The sequence below is a fragment of the Zea mays genome, chromosome 1, assembly GCF_902167145.1.
Source record: "Zea mays cultivar B73 chromosome 1, Zm-B73-REFERENCE-NAM-5.0, whole genome shotgun sequence".
Taxonomy (NCBI): domain Eukaryota; kingdom Viridiplantae; phylum Streptophyta; class Magnoliopsida; order Poales; family Poaceae; genus Zea; species Zea mays.
In genome coordinates, this window is record NC_050096.1 from 176,962,869 (window position 1) to 176,979,477 (window position 16,609).

Consider the following 16,609-nt stretch of genomic DNA (forward strand, 5'->3'; position numbering starts at 1 on the left):
CTCCCAACGGCTAGTTCGGACAACTATTCGTTGCTCAAAGGTGCACCAGACACAACACAGTGACTATCCGGTGCACACTAGTTAGTCCTATGCCTCTAAAAAAATCAACTGTCTCCAAGTGCTTGCTCTCGGGTTCTGGGTCTGCTCTTGGGTGCTCTCTAACTAGCTGTCGAGGGGACCATCGGATAGTCTGGTGCCCTCAGAGCGGCAACACTTGTTCTTATTTGTTTTTTCTAAACTGATTTCGATTCTAACTTGTAAGTGAGATTATGAGTGACACCTAAAACTAGTTTTGAGTGCGAACATGCACTGACACTACACTAATTATCTTTTGGTAAAACTACTCATCCACAACCCCTCTTTATAGTACGGCTAAAGTAAAAATAAAAGTCCTAACTCTATACCAACTGTCCCACAACTTCTTAGACACTTAGGATATGAAGACCTTCATCTTTTGGTTCGCATTTTTCAGCCATCGCTTCACGTTCTCATCTGAGGGATTGTTTTCACCTGTTAAAGCGCAACTTCATGCATTGTGACCTAACTTACCATTTGCTCTACAAAACACACGTTAGTCACAAATAATGTTACGTTGTCATTAAACACTCAAACCACCTAGGGGCCTAGATGCTTTCAATCTCCCCCTTTTTTGGTGATTAATGACAACCCTACAAGAGTGTGAGAGAGTTTTGTTTAGGTTTTGTCAACATTTGAAGATTGTTAATGATATTCAACAAGTTTACAAGAGATAGTAATGTTTAGGATATAGGAAGTATAAGCACATACATGACATAACACCCTGTTCAGATAATGCGAATGAAATTCATGAACAAGAGTTGCATGATAGGTGAAGTAAGCAAGTGAAAACATATAATAACACACACAACCATTAAAAGATCCTGAGAACATATCATTAAGTATGTGAGGCACACAAAAGTTGAGTCACAAAAGAGAGTACCATGCATATATTACAACAAAAGACAATGTCTCTCTCAACTAACTCCCCCTACCTCTCACAACTCTCATCTCTCCCCTTTTGGCGTTAAGCACCAAAGGGTCGCCCTAACCTAGAGACCAGAACAAGAAGGAGGGGCAGACACATCAGGGTGAGGGCGAGCAGTCAGTGCAAAGTCCAGAACAGTATCAGAGTTAGTCTCGAATCTAGGATCTGTTGTAGAGGCTAGAGCTGGTGTTGACTTAGATGATGGTACACTATAAGGATCAGACTGCAGAGCCTGAGATGCTGGTGCTGTAGCTGGTACTGAGACTTCCACTGCCACTGCTAGAGTAGACACTACAGAAACTAATGGCACTGGTGACTGGACACTCACAACTCCAACGACCTAAGAAGAGAAATCCAAAGTGACTGGCCGGAGAGGTGCGAATGTCGGACCAAAAGTGTGCAACTAAGCCCCTGACTGGATGGCTGGCACCACTGAAGTCTAAAGAGGTGGGGTGTAGCTGACTGTAATGGAGGCACAGGAACACCGATTTGCTGAAGAATATGAGTCATAAACGACTGGTGCTCTGTCCTATCTGCCAGAAGCTGTTGCTGAAGGGTGTCCTAGCCGTCCAGAATAGTTTGTAATATGGATAGCATCTGCTCGGACAATTGTTGTTGGATAGCTACCTGACGAGTCTTCTCAATTGCCAAGTCAAAATGCCGTTGAGTCAAGGATTGAAGAATAGATGTCAGGGCTATATCAATCGCTGGAGGTGCAGCGGGAGAAACAACACTAGAACCACCTGCCTCGTGATCATGCGAGTGAGGTGGCACAAGAGGTGGTGGAGGAGGAATCCCTAGATCATCATCATCTAAATCTGAAGAAATATTAGCAACCAGGGGTTCCATACCCCGATCCTCAATCTGTCGGATCACCTCGTCCTCAACCTAACGCTCGAAGGCCAAAGAATCCAAAGGTCTAGTGTTCGGGACACGAGCACTGGTGTGAGCCTCATCCTCAGGTGTCCGGCTGTAAAATCCAAAAATGACTCTGGTAGAATCAAGAGTGGCCTAGAACTAAGGAGGTCGAATCAGCTACGTGAAGATGTGGCAGAGGTAGTGAGCGTAGGGTAGCTAACAACGAGCACGAAGTCCATCCAATATAGTGTCCTCTATCTCATATATTAGAATGTCTACAATGTCGAATACTGAGTGATAAACAAGGGCACCTAAGAGCCAGAGCTAAATATGAGTGGTGGCCTCTCTGTAGTCCATCCATGGTAACAAGGTCTGTCTCATCAGATCATATAAGAACTTGACTATTGTAGTAAAGTCTGCAAGAGAACACCTTGAGCGGTCTGTGAAGGGTGGCCTTAAGAGTGCTGAGACGTGGGCTATGCCACGAGCAACTCCACCGTGAGGATGATGAGGAGGGTCTGAAGATCTGTAGCAGAGATTGTGAAGCCTCGTCGCCGACTCAAGGAAACCGAATAGCTCTCTGATATGAGAAGTGTGAATAGTAACATCCTCGCGCTAAGACTACCTCTCATGACCAAAGTTGAAAGAAGGATCAACGTCATTAGTTCTTGGTTGTCTATGGTCGGTAGACTCACACGAGTCAACTCTACTTTCTCGATGATGCCCATCTTTGCAATGTGCACCCTTAAGATTCCGATAACGATAATCAACACTATCGACTATATCAAAAGGGACTGTCTCCCTGCGTCTCAAGCGGCGCAAATACGCCCACGCCTGATCGCTAGTGGCCAAGGACCGTCACAAAATGGCCACTGAATTGTTAATTTTTGTTTATCGTTCACTTACTTTACAGTCACCTCGAAATCTCTCCTGCCTGGATCCTGAACAGAACGAGCTGAACACACCTACTGGATCTACTTCTCAGTTAGGGCCAGTTCGATTGTCTAGGATTGGACCCAGAATTATTCCACCTGATGAAATCTTATATAAAATAGGTAAACAATCCAGGCAGGAACAGTTCTAGACCACCGTTCCTGAGCAACTGAACAGTGGTGTGCAATTAGGAATAGGCGTAACTATATCTGGTTCAACATTTCTTGCTGGTTCGACAACGCCTCCAGAGACGTCGCAAAATGGTGTGCAATCTGGGATTACTACTAGTTGTTCTTAATTTGAAGGTGAAGAATAAGCAAGTAGTTAGTTATACACACAACTGAAACGCATAACGGCCGGTTTGTTTCTGTTCTTCTTCCGCTATAAGGGGGTGTTTGAATACACTAGAGATAATAGTTAGTGGTTAAAATTAGTTGAGACATTCAAACACCTTAACTAATAATTTAGTTATTAGCTATTTTTGGTAAATTAGTTAATAGTTTGGTAGTTATTTATTAGCTAGCTAATTTACTAATAATTTTTAGCCAACTAACTATTAGTTCTAGTGCATTCAAACACCCCTAACTATTTAATTTTGCATGTATGTATAATTGCTTGTTTGTTTCTGAAACCTTCTTGCGGTGCTATGATATCAGCGTCGCAATTCAGAGTACAACATACGCGTACGGCGTACACGATACACAAGATTAGAGCTAGCTACGACAAACATGCCAACTGTGATCAAGTGTTTCCAAAAAAAAGTACACGGAGATCAGGGGGGGAAAATCAGCCGACAGCGCAAAACAGGGAACAAAAAAATAATCAGACAAAAACATGGCGTCGCCCGGGTTCGAACCGGAGACCTTCAGTGTGTTAGACTGACGTGATAACCAACTACACCACGACACCTCTTGCTTCTGAACGGATAAGAAAATTGTTGTGTTTGACTTTATATTCAGATGCAGAGGTATGAGATGGTTTATTATGTTTTTTTTGTAAGAACCAAGAAACCCATTTCAAACTCACATGTTGAAGAAATGCAAATAATTCTACATCAAACGTGCACCGGCAGAACTCCAGTGTACAGAGCTGTCTGGGACGGCACCGGCAAGTCGGCACGTGCCACTCACTGCCCCGCGGAGCTAGCACCCGGCACCGGACGCGGCTGAGAGCAGGTTGAGCGCCAGCATGAGCGCGACGCCGACGAACGACGACGCCAGCGCGGCGCCGCCGCGGCGGCAGAAGGAGCCGAACCTGTCGCACATCGGGTTCCACCGCGCCCGCGCGTTGCCGTTCCTTCCTAGCTCGGCCATTGACGCCGCCGCCGCGGCGCCGGTCGCCAGCAGCGCCATGACCACCTGCGGACCAGAGCAACGACAAGGAGATGACGACGGTACGGTAGTGCCGTGTGTGTGTATCCGTATGAATCGACTGGTGATGGCTTGGCATCTGTCATCACTCATCAGGCGACCTACGGTGCAGGCCTATGCGCGCGACTCGCGAGCACTACAGCAGGCTACACCGCTACAGCAACAAAGGTTTCAGTCAGGCGACTAGCTTCTTTGGACAGTGGCAATGGCAAGTCATCTCTAGGAAGCAAGGATAATGCACACATGCACTGATAGATGCACGAAGCGCCTTGTTGAATTCAGAGAAAAAACAATCATCACCATGTCAAGCATGCGCACGACCAAGCTCGCCGTAGTCCTCCGCCGCCGGACGAGCAGCACCAGGAGGTTGTACGCGGCAGCGATGGCGTTGGCTATGACGAAGTACCTGCACACAGACCAGACGAACAAAGGCATGAGCTAGCAGCAGGGGCAGTAGTACGCGACCGACGAAACTAATAACTAGACGCCGACAATAGTTCGGCAGGACGAAGGAACATGCACGAGCACGGCGCGTCAAAGCCGCCGCCCGATCGAACAGTAGAAGCCTATATTACGTACACGAACGCCGGCGTGTCGCTGAACCTGGCGGTGAAGGTCTGCGTGAGCGGGCGGGTGCCGACGATGGCGACCACCGCGGTGTAGGACTGGGCGTCGAGCGCCATCACCGCGGCGGCGGCGGCCGCGGCCAGGGCCGCCGCCGCGCGCAGCAGCACCGGCTGCAGCGCCACGAGGCTGTCCCTGAGCGGCGGCCGCTTCTTACCGCTGCAGGCCGACGTCGTCGTCGTCGTAGTGGTCGTAGCAGCGGTCCGTGGAGCGGGCGGCGGCGGCTTCTTGTCGCCGCGCTCCAGGTCCATGGTGGCCAAGAAACGTAGAACGGACGAGCAGTCAGTTGCTGCTGCAGGACGCGTGTGGGATTCGACGAACCAACAACAGGAACGAATTATATGTCGAGAAAAAAGAAAGTGGCGGGTAGTCGGTTTCCGCAAGTTTGGGTGACTTGTGCGATCGATCGACGCTCGAGTGGAAGAGCGTTGGTTTGTTCATCCAGGTGATTAGTCAAAAGGGCTTCGGATAAGCCTGTGGTACGTCTGACGGTCCGAGAAGAAACGTATGTCTCTGGTGCTGTTTCTTGAGGTTTTTGCAAAGTGGTTTTGGCAGAGGAGTGGAATAGAGACTGAAAGTATTTAGCGCGCACAGGGCAAAGGGACATGATTGAGTGGTATTCATCGGCAGATGCACCTACCAAGGAAAATGGGTACTGGCAAACGTTAACTGAGGTTTAAGAGAACACAAAGACATCAACGGGGTGGTGGCGCAGTTGGCTAGCGCGTAGGTCTCATAGCTAACTTTGAGTGATCCTGAGGTCGAGAGTTCGAGCCTCTCTCACCCCAATGTTTTTGTTTTTTTTGGACAACGTATGCCAGCAACGTTTTCATGCAAAAGCGGCATGAAAACAGAGAAAAATACAGGTCGGACATGGACAGCGTGATCTTTAAAAATTTTTGTCCAAAAGAACGTGGACACAACTCGGCATTTATCAGTCTTAAACAGCAAATGGGGACAATTGCTCTCTAAATTCTCAACAACATACATACACACAGACAGAAAAAGGCACACACTGTATTCCAACTTTTCAAGAGCCATTTGCAATGTTTTTTTTTTGTCCTCTATTCACTGATACCAAGGGCTTGGGATTTGATCACACAGTGGAAGTCAGGCAGAGGCCATATTATATACTACAAAAGAATCAAGGGTAACAAGCTACATTTTTTCCTGAGCATCCACCACACCTGCACCTCCGTTTGTTTTCGCCCCGAGCGGCGTTCGCCACGGCGCGCTATGCCGCTACGCTCTTCAGTGAGGGATTCCTTCCTCCGAGCAGCAGCCAATCGTCGTCAAACAGCAGTCTGACACAGGGGCGGACTCACCACCCAGACACCTGGCCTGGGGGCTGGCTCGTCGGCTGCAATGGACGGCTGCAATGGACAAGAGCAGGTAAGTATTGTACGCAGAAGCAAACAGCACAGGGCGCAAGCACTGACGTGGAGGATCACAGCATAATAATCGTCTAGACTTGAAGTTGCATGACATTTTTTTAGTTTTTCCCCTGTTGTGTGAAACTCTTTAGAGATGTCAACTCATTAGCTTTTTTGAACAACGGCATTTGCAGTTGCTGGCAAATCCTAATTACTCTGACCATTTCTGGTTGTGCACTGAAATGTGTTTGTTTTTTAGTATATTTTTGTTGCTATAAATTCTTCATTCATTCTGTATTTTTGTTCGTGTGAGTCTATAGTGACTAAATTATGTATTTGTTCGTGTGAGTAAAGAGTGTCTGTTGTCCGCCGACTTGTAGGCGGTTTTCTCGAAATGCAATACCTGAGGCTGTCTTTCCATCGCCAGGTTTAGGTTTTAAATTTTTTGAACTAGTACTTCCTTATCATCCTGTTGCTTATTATGCTGTGGTCAATATAGTTTCGACTGTAGCATCGAAACACTCTGTTGGTGTTTTGTCACCAAAAAAATGTCAAGCTAAGCTATGTTCATTTTTCAAAACCCAACTCTGCGTATCTAAGATATGGGAAATGACTAAATGAGATGATAAACAAGTGGGCCACATAAGATTGCAGTTGGCCCTGGCTAAATAAGTGTTGCACAGATTGGAGATAGCTCGAGACGATAGAATGTTAACGTCTGCTGAATCTTGGTTGAAGAACAGACTCAAGAAGAACTTGTTGTTGCTGTCCTCTTTGAAGCGCACTATGACTCGGATAAGGTTAAGGATTTTGTGGCTCAAAGATGGTGACGTCAATACAAAATTTTTCCATTTACATGTCAGGCACTGTAAGAGGAAAAAATTTGTGGCTACTCTGGTAGATGGGGATGTGATTCTTACCACCATGAAGACAAGGCAGCGACATTAGATGATTTTTTCTCCAATTTAATAAGGAACAATAAGGACATAGATCAAACAGTTGATTTAGAGGCGCTTGGTCTTTCTCATCATAGCCTGGCTGACCTCGATGTCCCTTGTTCTGAGCGCGAAGTGTGGGAAACTATTAAGCTTCTACCCTCAGATAAAGCTCCGAGGCCAGACGGTTTCACTGACGCTTCTATAAAGTCTGTTGAACCATAATCAAATTTGATATCATGGTTGCAGTTTCGGTCATTTGGAGTAGAAAGTTTGGTAATTTTGGAAAGCTCAATACTGCTTTTATCTCCTTGATCCCAAAGAAGGAAGAGGTTGTCCATTAAAGCATTTTCGTCCAATAAGCCTGGTACATAGTTTCGGAAAATGGATTACCAAAATTTTAGCCAACAGATTGGCCAGCAAACTTGACAAGATGGTTTCTCCAAATCAAAGTGTCTTCATTAAAGGACGTTTTATTCAAGATAACTTCATGTTGGTGCAGGAGACATCTAGGCTCCTTCATCATCAGAAAAAGACTTGTTTGCTTCTTAAACTTATATCACTAAAGCTTTTGATTCAGTATCGTGACCCTTTCTTATTGAAGTCATGAAGCAACTTGGTTTTGGACAAATCTGGAGAGATATAATTTATGGTTTATTGGCCTCCTCTTCTACTAAGTCTTGCTTAATGGCTTTCCTGGGAAACATATTATACATAGAAGAGGGCTTAGACAGGGAGATCCTCTCTCCCCGATGTTATTTATTTTGGTGATGGACATTCTGGGCCTTCTCTTTTCTATGGCTGAAGAAGTAGAGCTGCTGCAACAATTGTCAGGAACGACTAAATTTCATAGGATCCCTTTGTATGCCGACGACGTTGTCCTCTTTCTGCACCCCACTGCAATGGATATTTCCATTACCATGAATCTATTGGATTTATTTGGCAAAGCTTCAGGGCTCCATAATAATGTGCAAAAATCCAATATGTTCCCGATCCAGTGCTCTGAGGTTGATCTGATGGTGGTTCAGAATTTGTTACCTTGTGAGAGGTCCGATTTCTCTTGCAGATATCTTGGAATCCCTCTCTCCCTTCGCAAATTGACCAAAGAACAGATTTCGCCTTTCATCGATAGGTTTGCTGACCGCCTGCTAAGCTGGAAAGCAGACCTTATGACAAGGGACGGGAGAAAAGTTATGGTGCAGCATGTGCTTACAGGCATATTTGGCAATGGCCATTGATATTCCTCCTTGGGCTTTACATGCTATTAACAAGATCAGAAGGGGATTTCTATGGAGAGGTCGCAAAGATGCCAAGGGTGGACATTGCTTGATAGCCTGGGGAAGGGTATGTCGGCCTCTAGATTTAGGACAGACAAGTGGCTCTTGGGTCAGAGAGTGAGTGGTCTGGCTCATAGGTTGTTTGCAATTTTACCAAAAAGAATTGTAAACAATAGATCTGTGCTAGAGGCTTTAACCAACAGAAAATGGATCTCTGACATCAAAGGGGCCCTTTCAGTTGGAGCCATAGTGGACTACTTGCAGCTATGGGATTTTCTATCAGAAGTGGTGCTACAACCTGAAGTAGAGGATAAACATATTTTCAGTTTAGCTAGAGACGGCAAATACTCATCCAAAACAGCATATTAAGGTTTCTTTGCAGGTTCAACAGTTTTTGGCCATTATCCCTGGTATGGGAAACTTGGGCCCCCCAAAAGTGTCGTTTCTTCCTATGGCCCGACTTGCTAAGAGGGATGGATCACCCGACAAGATGCCTTTTATGTGACCAGGAAGAAGAAACCCTGGACCATCTCCTTGTCTCTTGTGTGTTTACAAGGGAGTTTTGGTTTCATCTTCTGAGACCTTTTGGCTTGGAAAGCCTGGCTCCACAGCCAGGGATGCCTTCCTTCATGAACTGGTGGGAGCAGATCTCAGGAGTCACGGCTGGTTTACCTGGAAAAGGTCTCAACTCTTTAATTGCCTTGGGAGCCTAGACAATTTGGAAGCTCCGAAACAGATGTGTTTTCGATGGATAGAATCCAAGTTTGGCCTTATCTCTTAGGTTAGCAAGGGAGGAGAGATTGTTTTGGGAAGTGGCAGGGCTAAACGGCTTTCTTACCTTGCTGCCCTAGATATATCATCCTTTTGAGTGGTTGTGTGTGTGTCTGATGGATTGTTTTCAGCTTTTTATGTTTTTGACCTCCGTAAGGAGACCTTTGTATTTGGGCCTCTCGAGCCTTTTTCCTATCTTCTTATTATAATGAGGCGCAGTCCTCTTTCGTTTTTGGAGAGAAAAAAACTAAATGAGATGATTGAGCATTGGTACTACTGTTCCCTTAAATTCTTAAGTGACCATAATTTCTGGATTTGCTTCATCTAGTTGTAAATTTTGATTTGATTTTAGCTTGTTTACAGTATGGTCAGCTATTCTCAATTTTTTCTACTCTTTACTCTCATTATGATGCATATCTATAGGTTAGACAACTACAAATTTAGTTTATGTAACTTGTGATGCTGATGTGAACTTTATGTACCTCATTGATCTGAGCCATTTGAATCAATATGTTGTTTTTAACTGACACTTCATATGGCCAAAATCTCTAATCTCGATAATCAAACTAGGATGTTATATATACAAACTGACAACCTTACAATGTACTAAAACACAAACAAAAAAACAATTCATGCTGCTTCTAACAAACCATTTTTTGTAGGAACCTGGTCCTTTAACTAGTTCCTTCAGCGGCTCTCTACAACTGTGCTACCAGCTAATGCAAGTGTGGACACCAGTGAGCTGCTCAGCGCAGGTGACATCGATGGGGATAAACTGAACTGGATCGGCTCTACTGTCCTGACTTTCAGGTCCATGACGTCTGTGATCAGGCTGGGCCGCATGATCTTTTCACTCACATCACACTCACCCTTCAGCATCTTGGCAACCATTGACATGGAGGGCCTGATCTTGGGGCTATCCTGGGTGCACAGAAGACCTATTTTCAGCAACCGACGTGCTTCCTCGGTGTCGAAATCGCGCTCCATGGTACCGTCGATGATGCTCTCAAGATCATCGGACTCCGAGAGTGTCCAGACCTGACAGAATAGCAGAAACTTCAGAAGCTTTAAAGCAGAGTTTAAGTCCTGATAGCACAAGAACTTCAGGTATTTTGAAGCTATCAAGTTTTCAAAAATAATTGGATCAATACCTAAAATCTAGGAACACAACAGACCAATCAACGGAAGTAACTCTAAGACCAACTCCAGCAGACTCCCTCTCCGTATCCCTAAAACGCGCGGCCAACACATTCTCTCTCCTCTCCGTATCCGTCTCCGTTTCCAGCAACACTCCCCATCCCACTCCGCATGCAGTCTATGACACCTGGGGCCCGCGAGCAGCCGCGCGCGCACGCAGAGAGTTGCGGAGAGGAGAGAGAAAGCGTGGAAATGGGGAGTGCAGGGACACGGCGTCTATTTTGCGGAGACGGATGCGGAGCCTGCTGGAGAGCGCAATAGTGCCTCAGACCGTGCAAAATGCGGATGCGGAGTGGAATGGGGAGTGTTGCTGGAGTTGGTCTAACCACATCAATTATGAGCAACATGAGCGTCCCTTTGGAATTCTACCAACTGTAACAAGTAGACAGTGCTTGTCCTTTCTCTAGTATGTGATTATATAAACTGATTGTTAGAACCGGACCGCTGACACATGGCGTGTCCGTCGGGGCCGCTCGCACACACGGCGCGCCCATTCAGACTGTCGGGCCGCGACACATGCGCCTGCACGTAAAGCAGCGGGTTTTAGGTCTCTTGGGCCAACAATCTCCCAAAAAGATAACCTATTAGGGGTTTGCACCCTCAACCATATAAATCATGATTGTCCACCCTCACCACACAATGTTGAAATATTCCCAACAATCTCTCACACATTGTGAGTCGAGATTTGTTTGAGAATGCACTGGACCAACCTGGCTTTGATACTAATTGTTAGAACCGGACCGCTGACACATGGTGTGTCCGTCGGGGCCGCCCGCACACACGGCGCGCCCACCCAGGCTGTCGGGCCGCCACACGCGCCCACACGTAAGCAGCAGGCTTTAGGTCTCTTGGGCCAACACCCCCCCCCCCAAAAAAAGCTAGCTTATTAGGGGTTTGCACACTCAACCATATAAACCATGCTTGTCCATCCTCACCACACAATGTGGGACTATTCCCAGCAATCTCCCTCTCACACATTGTGAGCCAAGATTTGTCTAAGAATGCACTGTGCCAACCTGGCTTTGATACCAATTGTTAGAATCGGACCGCTGACACATGGTGTGTCCGTTGGGGCCGCCCGCACACATGGCGCGCGCACCCAGGCTGTCGGGCCGCGACACACGCGCCTGCACGTAAGCAGCATGCTTTAGGTCTATTGAGCCAACACTCCCCCCCCAAAAAGCTAGCCTATTAGGGGTTTGCATCCTCAACCATATAAATCATGTTTGTCCACCCTCACCACACAATGTGGGACTATTCCCAACAATCTCCCCCTCACACATTGTGAGCCGAGATTTGTCTGAGAATGCACTGGACCAACCTGGCTTTGATACCAATTGTTAGAACCGGACAGCTGACACATGGCGTGTCCGTCGGGGCCGTCCGCACAGACGGCGCGCCCACCTAGACTGTCGGGCCACGACACACGTGCCCGCACGTATAGCAGCGGGCTTTAGGTCTCTTTGGCCAACACTCCTCCAAAAAACTAGCCTATTAGGGATTTGCACTCTTAATCATATAAACCATGCTTGCTCACTCTCACCATACAATGTGGGACTGTTCCCAACATTGATCAATTATGAAAACCGTACCTCATATGACTTTCCTTATGATCTAGATTATGTAATGTGAATAGTGGCATGTAAGCTTGCTGTCTAAACTTGGTATTCATGACCATATCCAAATAACTTACAATACTGTATGAAGCCTAAACTAATATTGGGACTGTTCTTCACCTTTTCTAGGAGGAACTGCTCGTCAAGAGGTAATGTGGGATCAGTGTGGCATCTGCCACTGACGATCTCCAGCAGCAGTACACCAAAGCTGTAGACGTCGGCCTTCTTGGTCAGCTGCCCTCGGATGGCGTACTCTGGCGCAAGATATCCTCTGAAAGAACACATGTCAACTCTTGTTTTCCTAATCATATGATGTATCTGCAAGATCAAAGGAGGAGGAAATGAGCATGGACAGGTAGTGTGCCCACTACTTACAGCGTCCCTGCAACTCTGGTGCTGATGTGTGTCATGTTGCCAGGGAAGAACTTCGCCAGCCCAAAGTCTGCTATCTTGGGTCTCAGATTTCTGTCGAGAAGGATGTTGCTCGCTTTGATGTCGCGGTGGACGATCGGTGGACGGACTTCTTCGTGGAGGTACGTGAGCCCATCGGCAACGCCAACGCAGATCTCCACCCTTGTTCTCCAGTCAAATCTGATGCCGCTGCGGGAATTACCTGAAGAACGAACACCGTGACGCATCAGAGATCCAGATTCTGGCCGACCACATGCACCACACCGCCACTGAAAATTCTAGGTTCAGGGCAATACCGAAAAGGGTTTGTGCAAGGCTGTTGTTCTCCACGTAGTTGTAGACCAGCATCTTCTGGCCTCCGTCGATGCAGCAGCCATGCAGTTTGACAAGGTTGTGGTGAGTTATGTTGGATATGACACTCAGTTCATTCAAGAACTCCTTTGTCCCTTGCCTGGACTCTGAGGAGAGCACCTTGATGGCAACTTTCTCGCCATTGTTCAGTTTTCCCTACACAGTTCAGATCAGAACATGAGCTCATAAAAAAAGGGGGCAAATTCCTGAGATTCCAGTCAGGAACATAATTGGTCCGATATCTGAACTAGGCTGCATCAGAGGTAATGGAGCAACCTACCAGGTATACACGGCCGAAAGAACCCTGTCCAAGCTTGCTTCCCGGGCAGAAATTTCCCGTGGCTTTCCTCAGCTCCTTGGACGAGTAGATTTTCACGTTGCCCGCGATTGGGATGTCTGCGAACAGGATCAAACGAACCACAACCACAGTAAAGGCTCTGAGATGCTTCAGAAGAGAAGAGCAGCTATCGGTTGGAAGTAAAAGTTTACCTTGGTCAAGCTGCACAACCTGGCTTCTGGAGTTCTTCTTCCTCCAGAACACAGGGTAGCAACCCATTGCTGTAGTTTCGAGCTCTCCTTTTTGGAGTTCAGATACGCAAAATAGATGCTGGTAGCTTATCTACCTGAGCAAGAAATCAAGTAGCGGGTTTGAAGAGACCAATCAGGAACTTCATGGTGATCGCACTCAGAAATCAAAAACTCTGTTGGTTTTAGCAACTTTACTGTTTCTGTGAAAGCTGTAGAAATAAAGAGTATTAAATCGCTTCCAAGCTTGCAGACTCATACAAAAATTTCTATAGCTAAAAGTGTGAGGTAAGATGAAAACCGATTCAAGTTCGACCAACAGAATTCGGTGCTACAGAATGTCAACTGTAGTCCTGAACGCTGAAATACTCACCTGCAGAAGAAGAAAAAAACAAGAGAAGGAAAAACTCACCTGCAGATGATCAATTGATCAGTGGACGCCGACGGGGCGAAGTCCAAGTGAAGGAGCCAAGAACATCGAGCGCCCACCGCCCAGAGGAGAGAGACGTTGCTGCAAGACCTGCAATGGCCGCGGGAGGAGAAGAAGAAGACCGCGTGGCTTGTGCCATAAATACGTGGCGATCCAGGCAAGGGAAGAGACCCACTGGGACTGACCGGGCTCGCTCCCTTCTGACCTCGGAGAGCTCAGTTTTTCCCGCAACTTGACAGGGTAAGAACCGTAAAATATATAAGCAATTCGGACTTTCAGAGACGATTCGAGCTGTTTTTTGATCTGATACGTGTGGATGCTCTGCTCTGGAGCCGTTGACTGTGGTTTGTGAGGCTGCAGTGTTCCTCTTTCACATCTTATTAATATTGGAACCCTAGAGCTAATAGTTAGCCGGCTAATAAATTATTAGATAAGTTAAGCTAGCTAATAAACTAATCGTAAGTTGTGAGCTAACTAACAATTAGATGTGGTATTAACTGAGGCTGTTTGGAATCCAACAACTAACTTTTAGAGGTTCCAAACATAACTTTAGGGCTAGTTTGGGAGCCACAAAATGGGAGGTGATTGGAGGGGATAAAATCTCCTTATTCGATTTTAAATAAGAAGGAGATTTTAGTCTCTCTAATCTCCTCCGATTTTTTACTCCCAAACTAGTCCTTAGTTACGCTAATGACAGGCTCGTAGCACACACACGAGTACAGTTGTGCAGCTTAGCTCAGGTCTTTTATTTGGGTGACATCTGTGTGCTCAAAGACCGTATGAATCGGTCATTATAAAAATCACCCTGATAAAATGGCATTTGCAAGTAGCAAAAATGGCTTTGGCCTCGGAAAAGCATGTAGTTCCTGTTAATGTTAACATCGATCCCACTGTATCGTCGTTGACTCTGCCCACACGCTTGGATTGTATTTAAAATATTTGTAAAATTCAGCCTTGGTGGTTGGGAGGCTACTGTCCGGCATGGATGAGATTTCGTGGCTTGGATTTATGGCGTACACTGGTTATTAGTCTCCTTGGAGGCTTGGATCTGAACCCTGTTCATGTGTCATCATTTGCTCTTCCTCCTTCCAGGATGGTTCGGTTTAGGCTTGTACGGTTAAATCCGAGTCTAGATTGTACAAGGGATGGTTCGGTTTAGATCTGAACCCTGTACAAGGGATGGTTCGGTTTAATCCGAGTCTAGATTAGATGAATTTATATCTTGCACCTAATCCTATAATGAGATTAAATCAATCATTTAATATATGTACCTCTCAAATCTAGTTTTTTTTGATCCATGAATTCTAATATAAACCTGTGCAATATCTCATGGATTTGTTCTATATCTATTGAGTTATGGATAAAATCCATGACTTCCATCGTTTAAAAAAAATCCAAACCCTTGTGCTGTAATTTATAATGGGTTTAACCGAATAAAAAAATTAAGTAAGCTTTGATTATTTTGTGGCATGAATTTAAGTCCAATCCATACTGTTTTTAAGTTTGATAGATAAAGGAACGGACGAATAATCAGGTCAAACTCCGTTCTTTGGATTGCACAAACGAACAATGTATTTTTTGTTAAAATTCAAAAGTGAGGGCTACTTGTGTCCCCAACGGACATTTTTTTTTCTTGACAACAGCGGGCGAGTAGACGAGAACCGGTCGCTAACATCTTCAAAGTTGAGCTCTGTACGCGATTACGAACCTTAAGCACGATCCTGTTGCTGAAACCCAAAACCGCTTTGACTTCCCGGCCAGCTGGAAAACAAGGCTCTTGAGCTGAAGCTGAGACGGTGGGATGTGGATCCAGTCTTACTTACGTTCCTGGAGCAGCCGCCTTGTCCTTTGCTGCCTGCCAAAGCTCAAAGGTCAATTTTTGCGTGCTCCCGGTGCGACCTTTAGAGATTTTCAGCCATTGTGCATTTCCTAGGTCTTGTCTTGCACACAGGGGGGGAGGGGGGAGAGGAAGGCCATCGACGACGACGGCGGCGGCGACAGCAACAACATCCATCCATCTATCCATTGATCCAGCCATGAAGGTCACAGTCGCGCTCTTCATTATCGACCTGACGTCTGTTCGTTTCGGATTAAAACAATTATTTTTGTTGTAGCTATAATTTATAAAGATAAAAAATATTATAGAAATAGTAAAAACAGTTTTAGATTAAAGTCAAGCGAACAACGCTAGCTCATCTACAGCGTTTAGACTACTACTACTCCTGGTTTAAGCGGTTGGTCAAGCTTGCGCCTGAAACCTATCCATGGCAATGAGCAGTGCCATGCGGATCTGCCACTTCCGTATCCACTCTGTTAAACACGAGCCAATTGAGCAACAGGCGAATTCCGTTGATTTTGTCAGGGCGGCGAAAGCCAAACGGGGGGGGGGGGGGGGGGTTGTTCTCACCGATCGTCGTGTTGTTTTTTTATATAAATAAATAAAAGTAGGGTTTACCTCCGTCCAGAAAAAAAAACTCATCATGTATGCATGGGTTAACGAAGCGGCCTAGTCTCAAATTATATTTCACTACGTCATTACTGGTCAGTTATTTCAGACCGCTCACGAAAAAAATGTTCCATCATAGTTGATCATCGCTCGGTCTTGCCTCTCCTCCCAAAGCCAATAGTTTCGTTTTAAAAAAGAGAAAAGGAAAAGATTTGACAAGATCAAAAGGTCCAAGTCTGTGTTACTCGTTGTTTTTTTTTAATAGATGCCAACTCAAGAGTGGTCACCAAAGGGCCAAACCGTCTACTAATGTTGGTGTCCTTAACTTTGTGGCCAGCAGATATGATCGTGTAAAATACTGTTTATAGATTGCACTATTTGTTGTTGGATCTTTTATGGGCTTGGCCCATTTATTGAATAAACTCTATGGTGTGTAATGGTGGAGAATACCAATAGTACCAGGCAGGCAGGCGAGCGGGCGTGGTGTGG

General features: G+C 45.9%; 2 protein-coding genes and 2 non-coding genes across 6 annotated transcripts; 1 reads left to right on the plus strand and 3 right to left on the minus strand.

Moving 5' to 3' along the window:
* Nucleotides 1-3,519: 3,519 nt before the first annotated feature.
* Nucleotides 3,520-5,339, minus strand: LOC103640594 (CASP-like protein 1B1). Of its 2 annotated transcripts, none has more exons than XM_008663799.2 (3): nt 4,768-5,339; nt 4,465-4,570; nt 3,520-4,152 (listed from the first exon to the last, which is right to left on the minus strand). In XM_008663799.2, exons 1-3 carry the CDS (start codon nt 5,037-5,039, stop codon nt 3,937-3,939), a joined length of 594 nt encoding a protein of 197 aa, XP_008662021.1. In that variant the 5' UTR covers nt 5,040-5,339; the 3' UTR covers nt 3,520-3,936. The 2 variants fall into 2 exon arrangements, with proteins under 2 accessions (XP_008662021.1, XP_008662017.1); XM_008663795.2 differs by having other exon boundaries at nt 4,744-5,339.
* Nucleotides 3,630-3,703, minus strand: TRNAV-AAC (transfer RNA valine (anticodon AAC)). The gene has a single exon. It is a non-coding gene; the product is annotated as a tRNA-Val (tRNA).
* Nucleotides 5,340-5,488: 149 nt separating the features above from the next.
* On the plus strand, nt 5,489-5,576 carry TRNAM-CAU (transfer RNA methionine (anticodon CAU)). The gene is given in 2 exon segments: nt 5,489-5,526; nt 5,541-5,576. It is a non-coding gene; the product is annotated as a tRNA-Met (tRNA).
* A 4,081-nt stretch (nt 5,577-9,657) lies between these two features.
* On the minus strand, nt 9,658-13,945 carry LOC100284829 (serine/threonine-protein kinase receptor). 2 transcript variants are annotated; one of them, XM_008680870.4, is made up of 8 exons: nt 13,657-13,945; nt 13,443-13,456; nt 13,209-13,342; nt 13,000-13,115; nt 12,665-12,875; nt 12,333-12,570; nt 12,078-12,228; nt 9,658-10,182 (listed from the first exon to the last, which is right to left on the minus strand). In XM_008680870.4, the coding sequence occupies exons 3-8, from the start codon at nt 13,273-13,275 to the stop codon at nt 9,832-9,834; spliced, it is 1,134 nt and encodes a 377-aa protein (XP_008679092.1). In that variant the 5' UTR covers nt 13,276-13,342; nt 13,443-13,456; nt 13,657-13,945; the 3' UTR covers nt 9,658-9,831.
* Nucleotides 13,946-16,609: the final 2,664 nt, after the last annotated feature.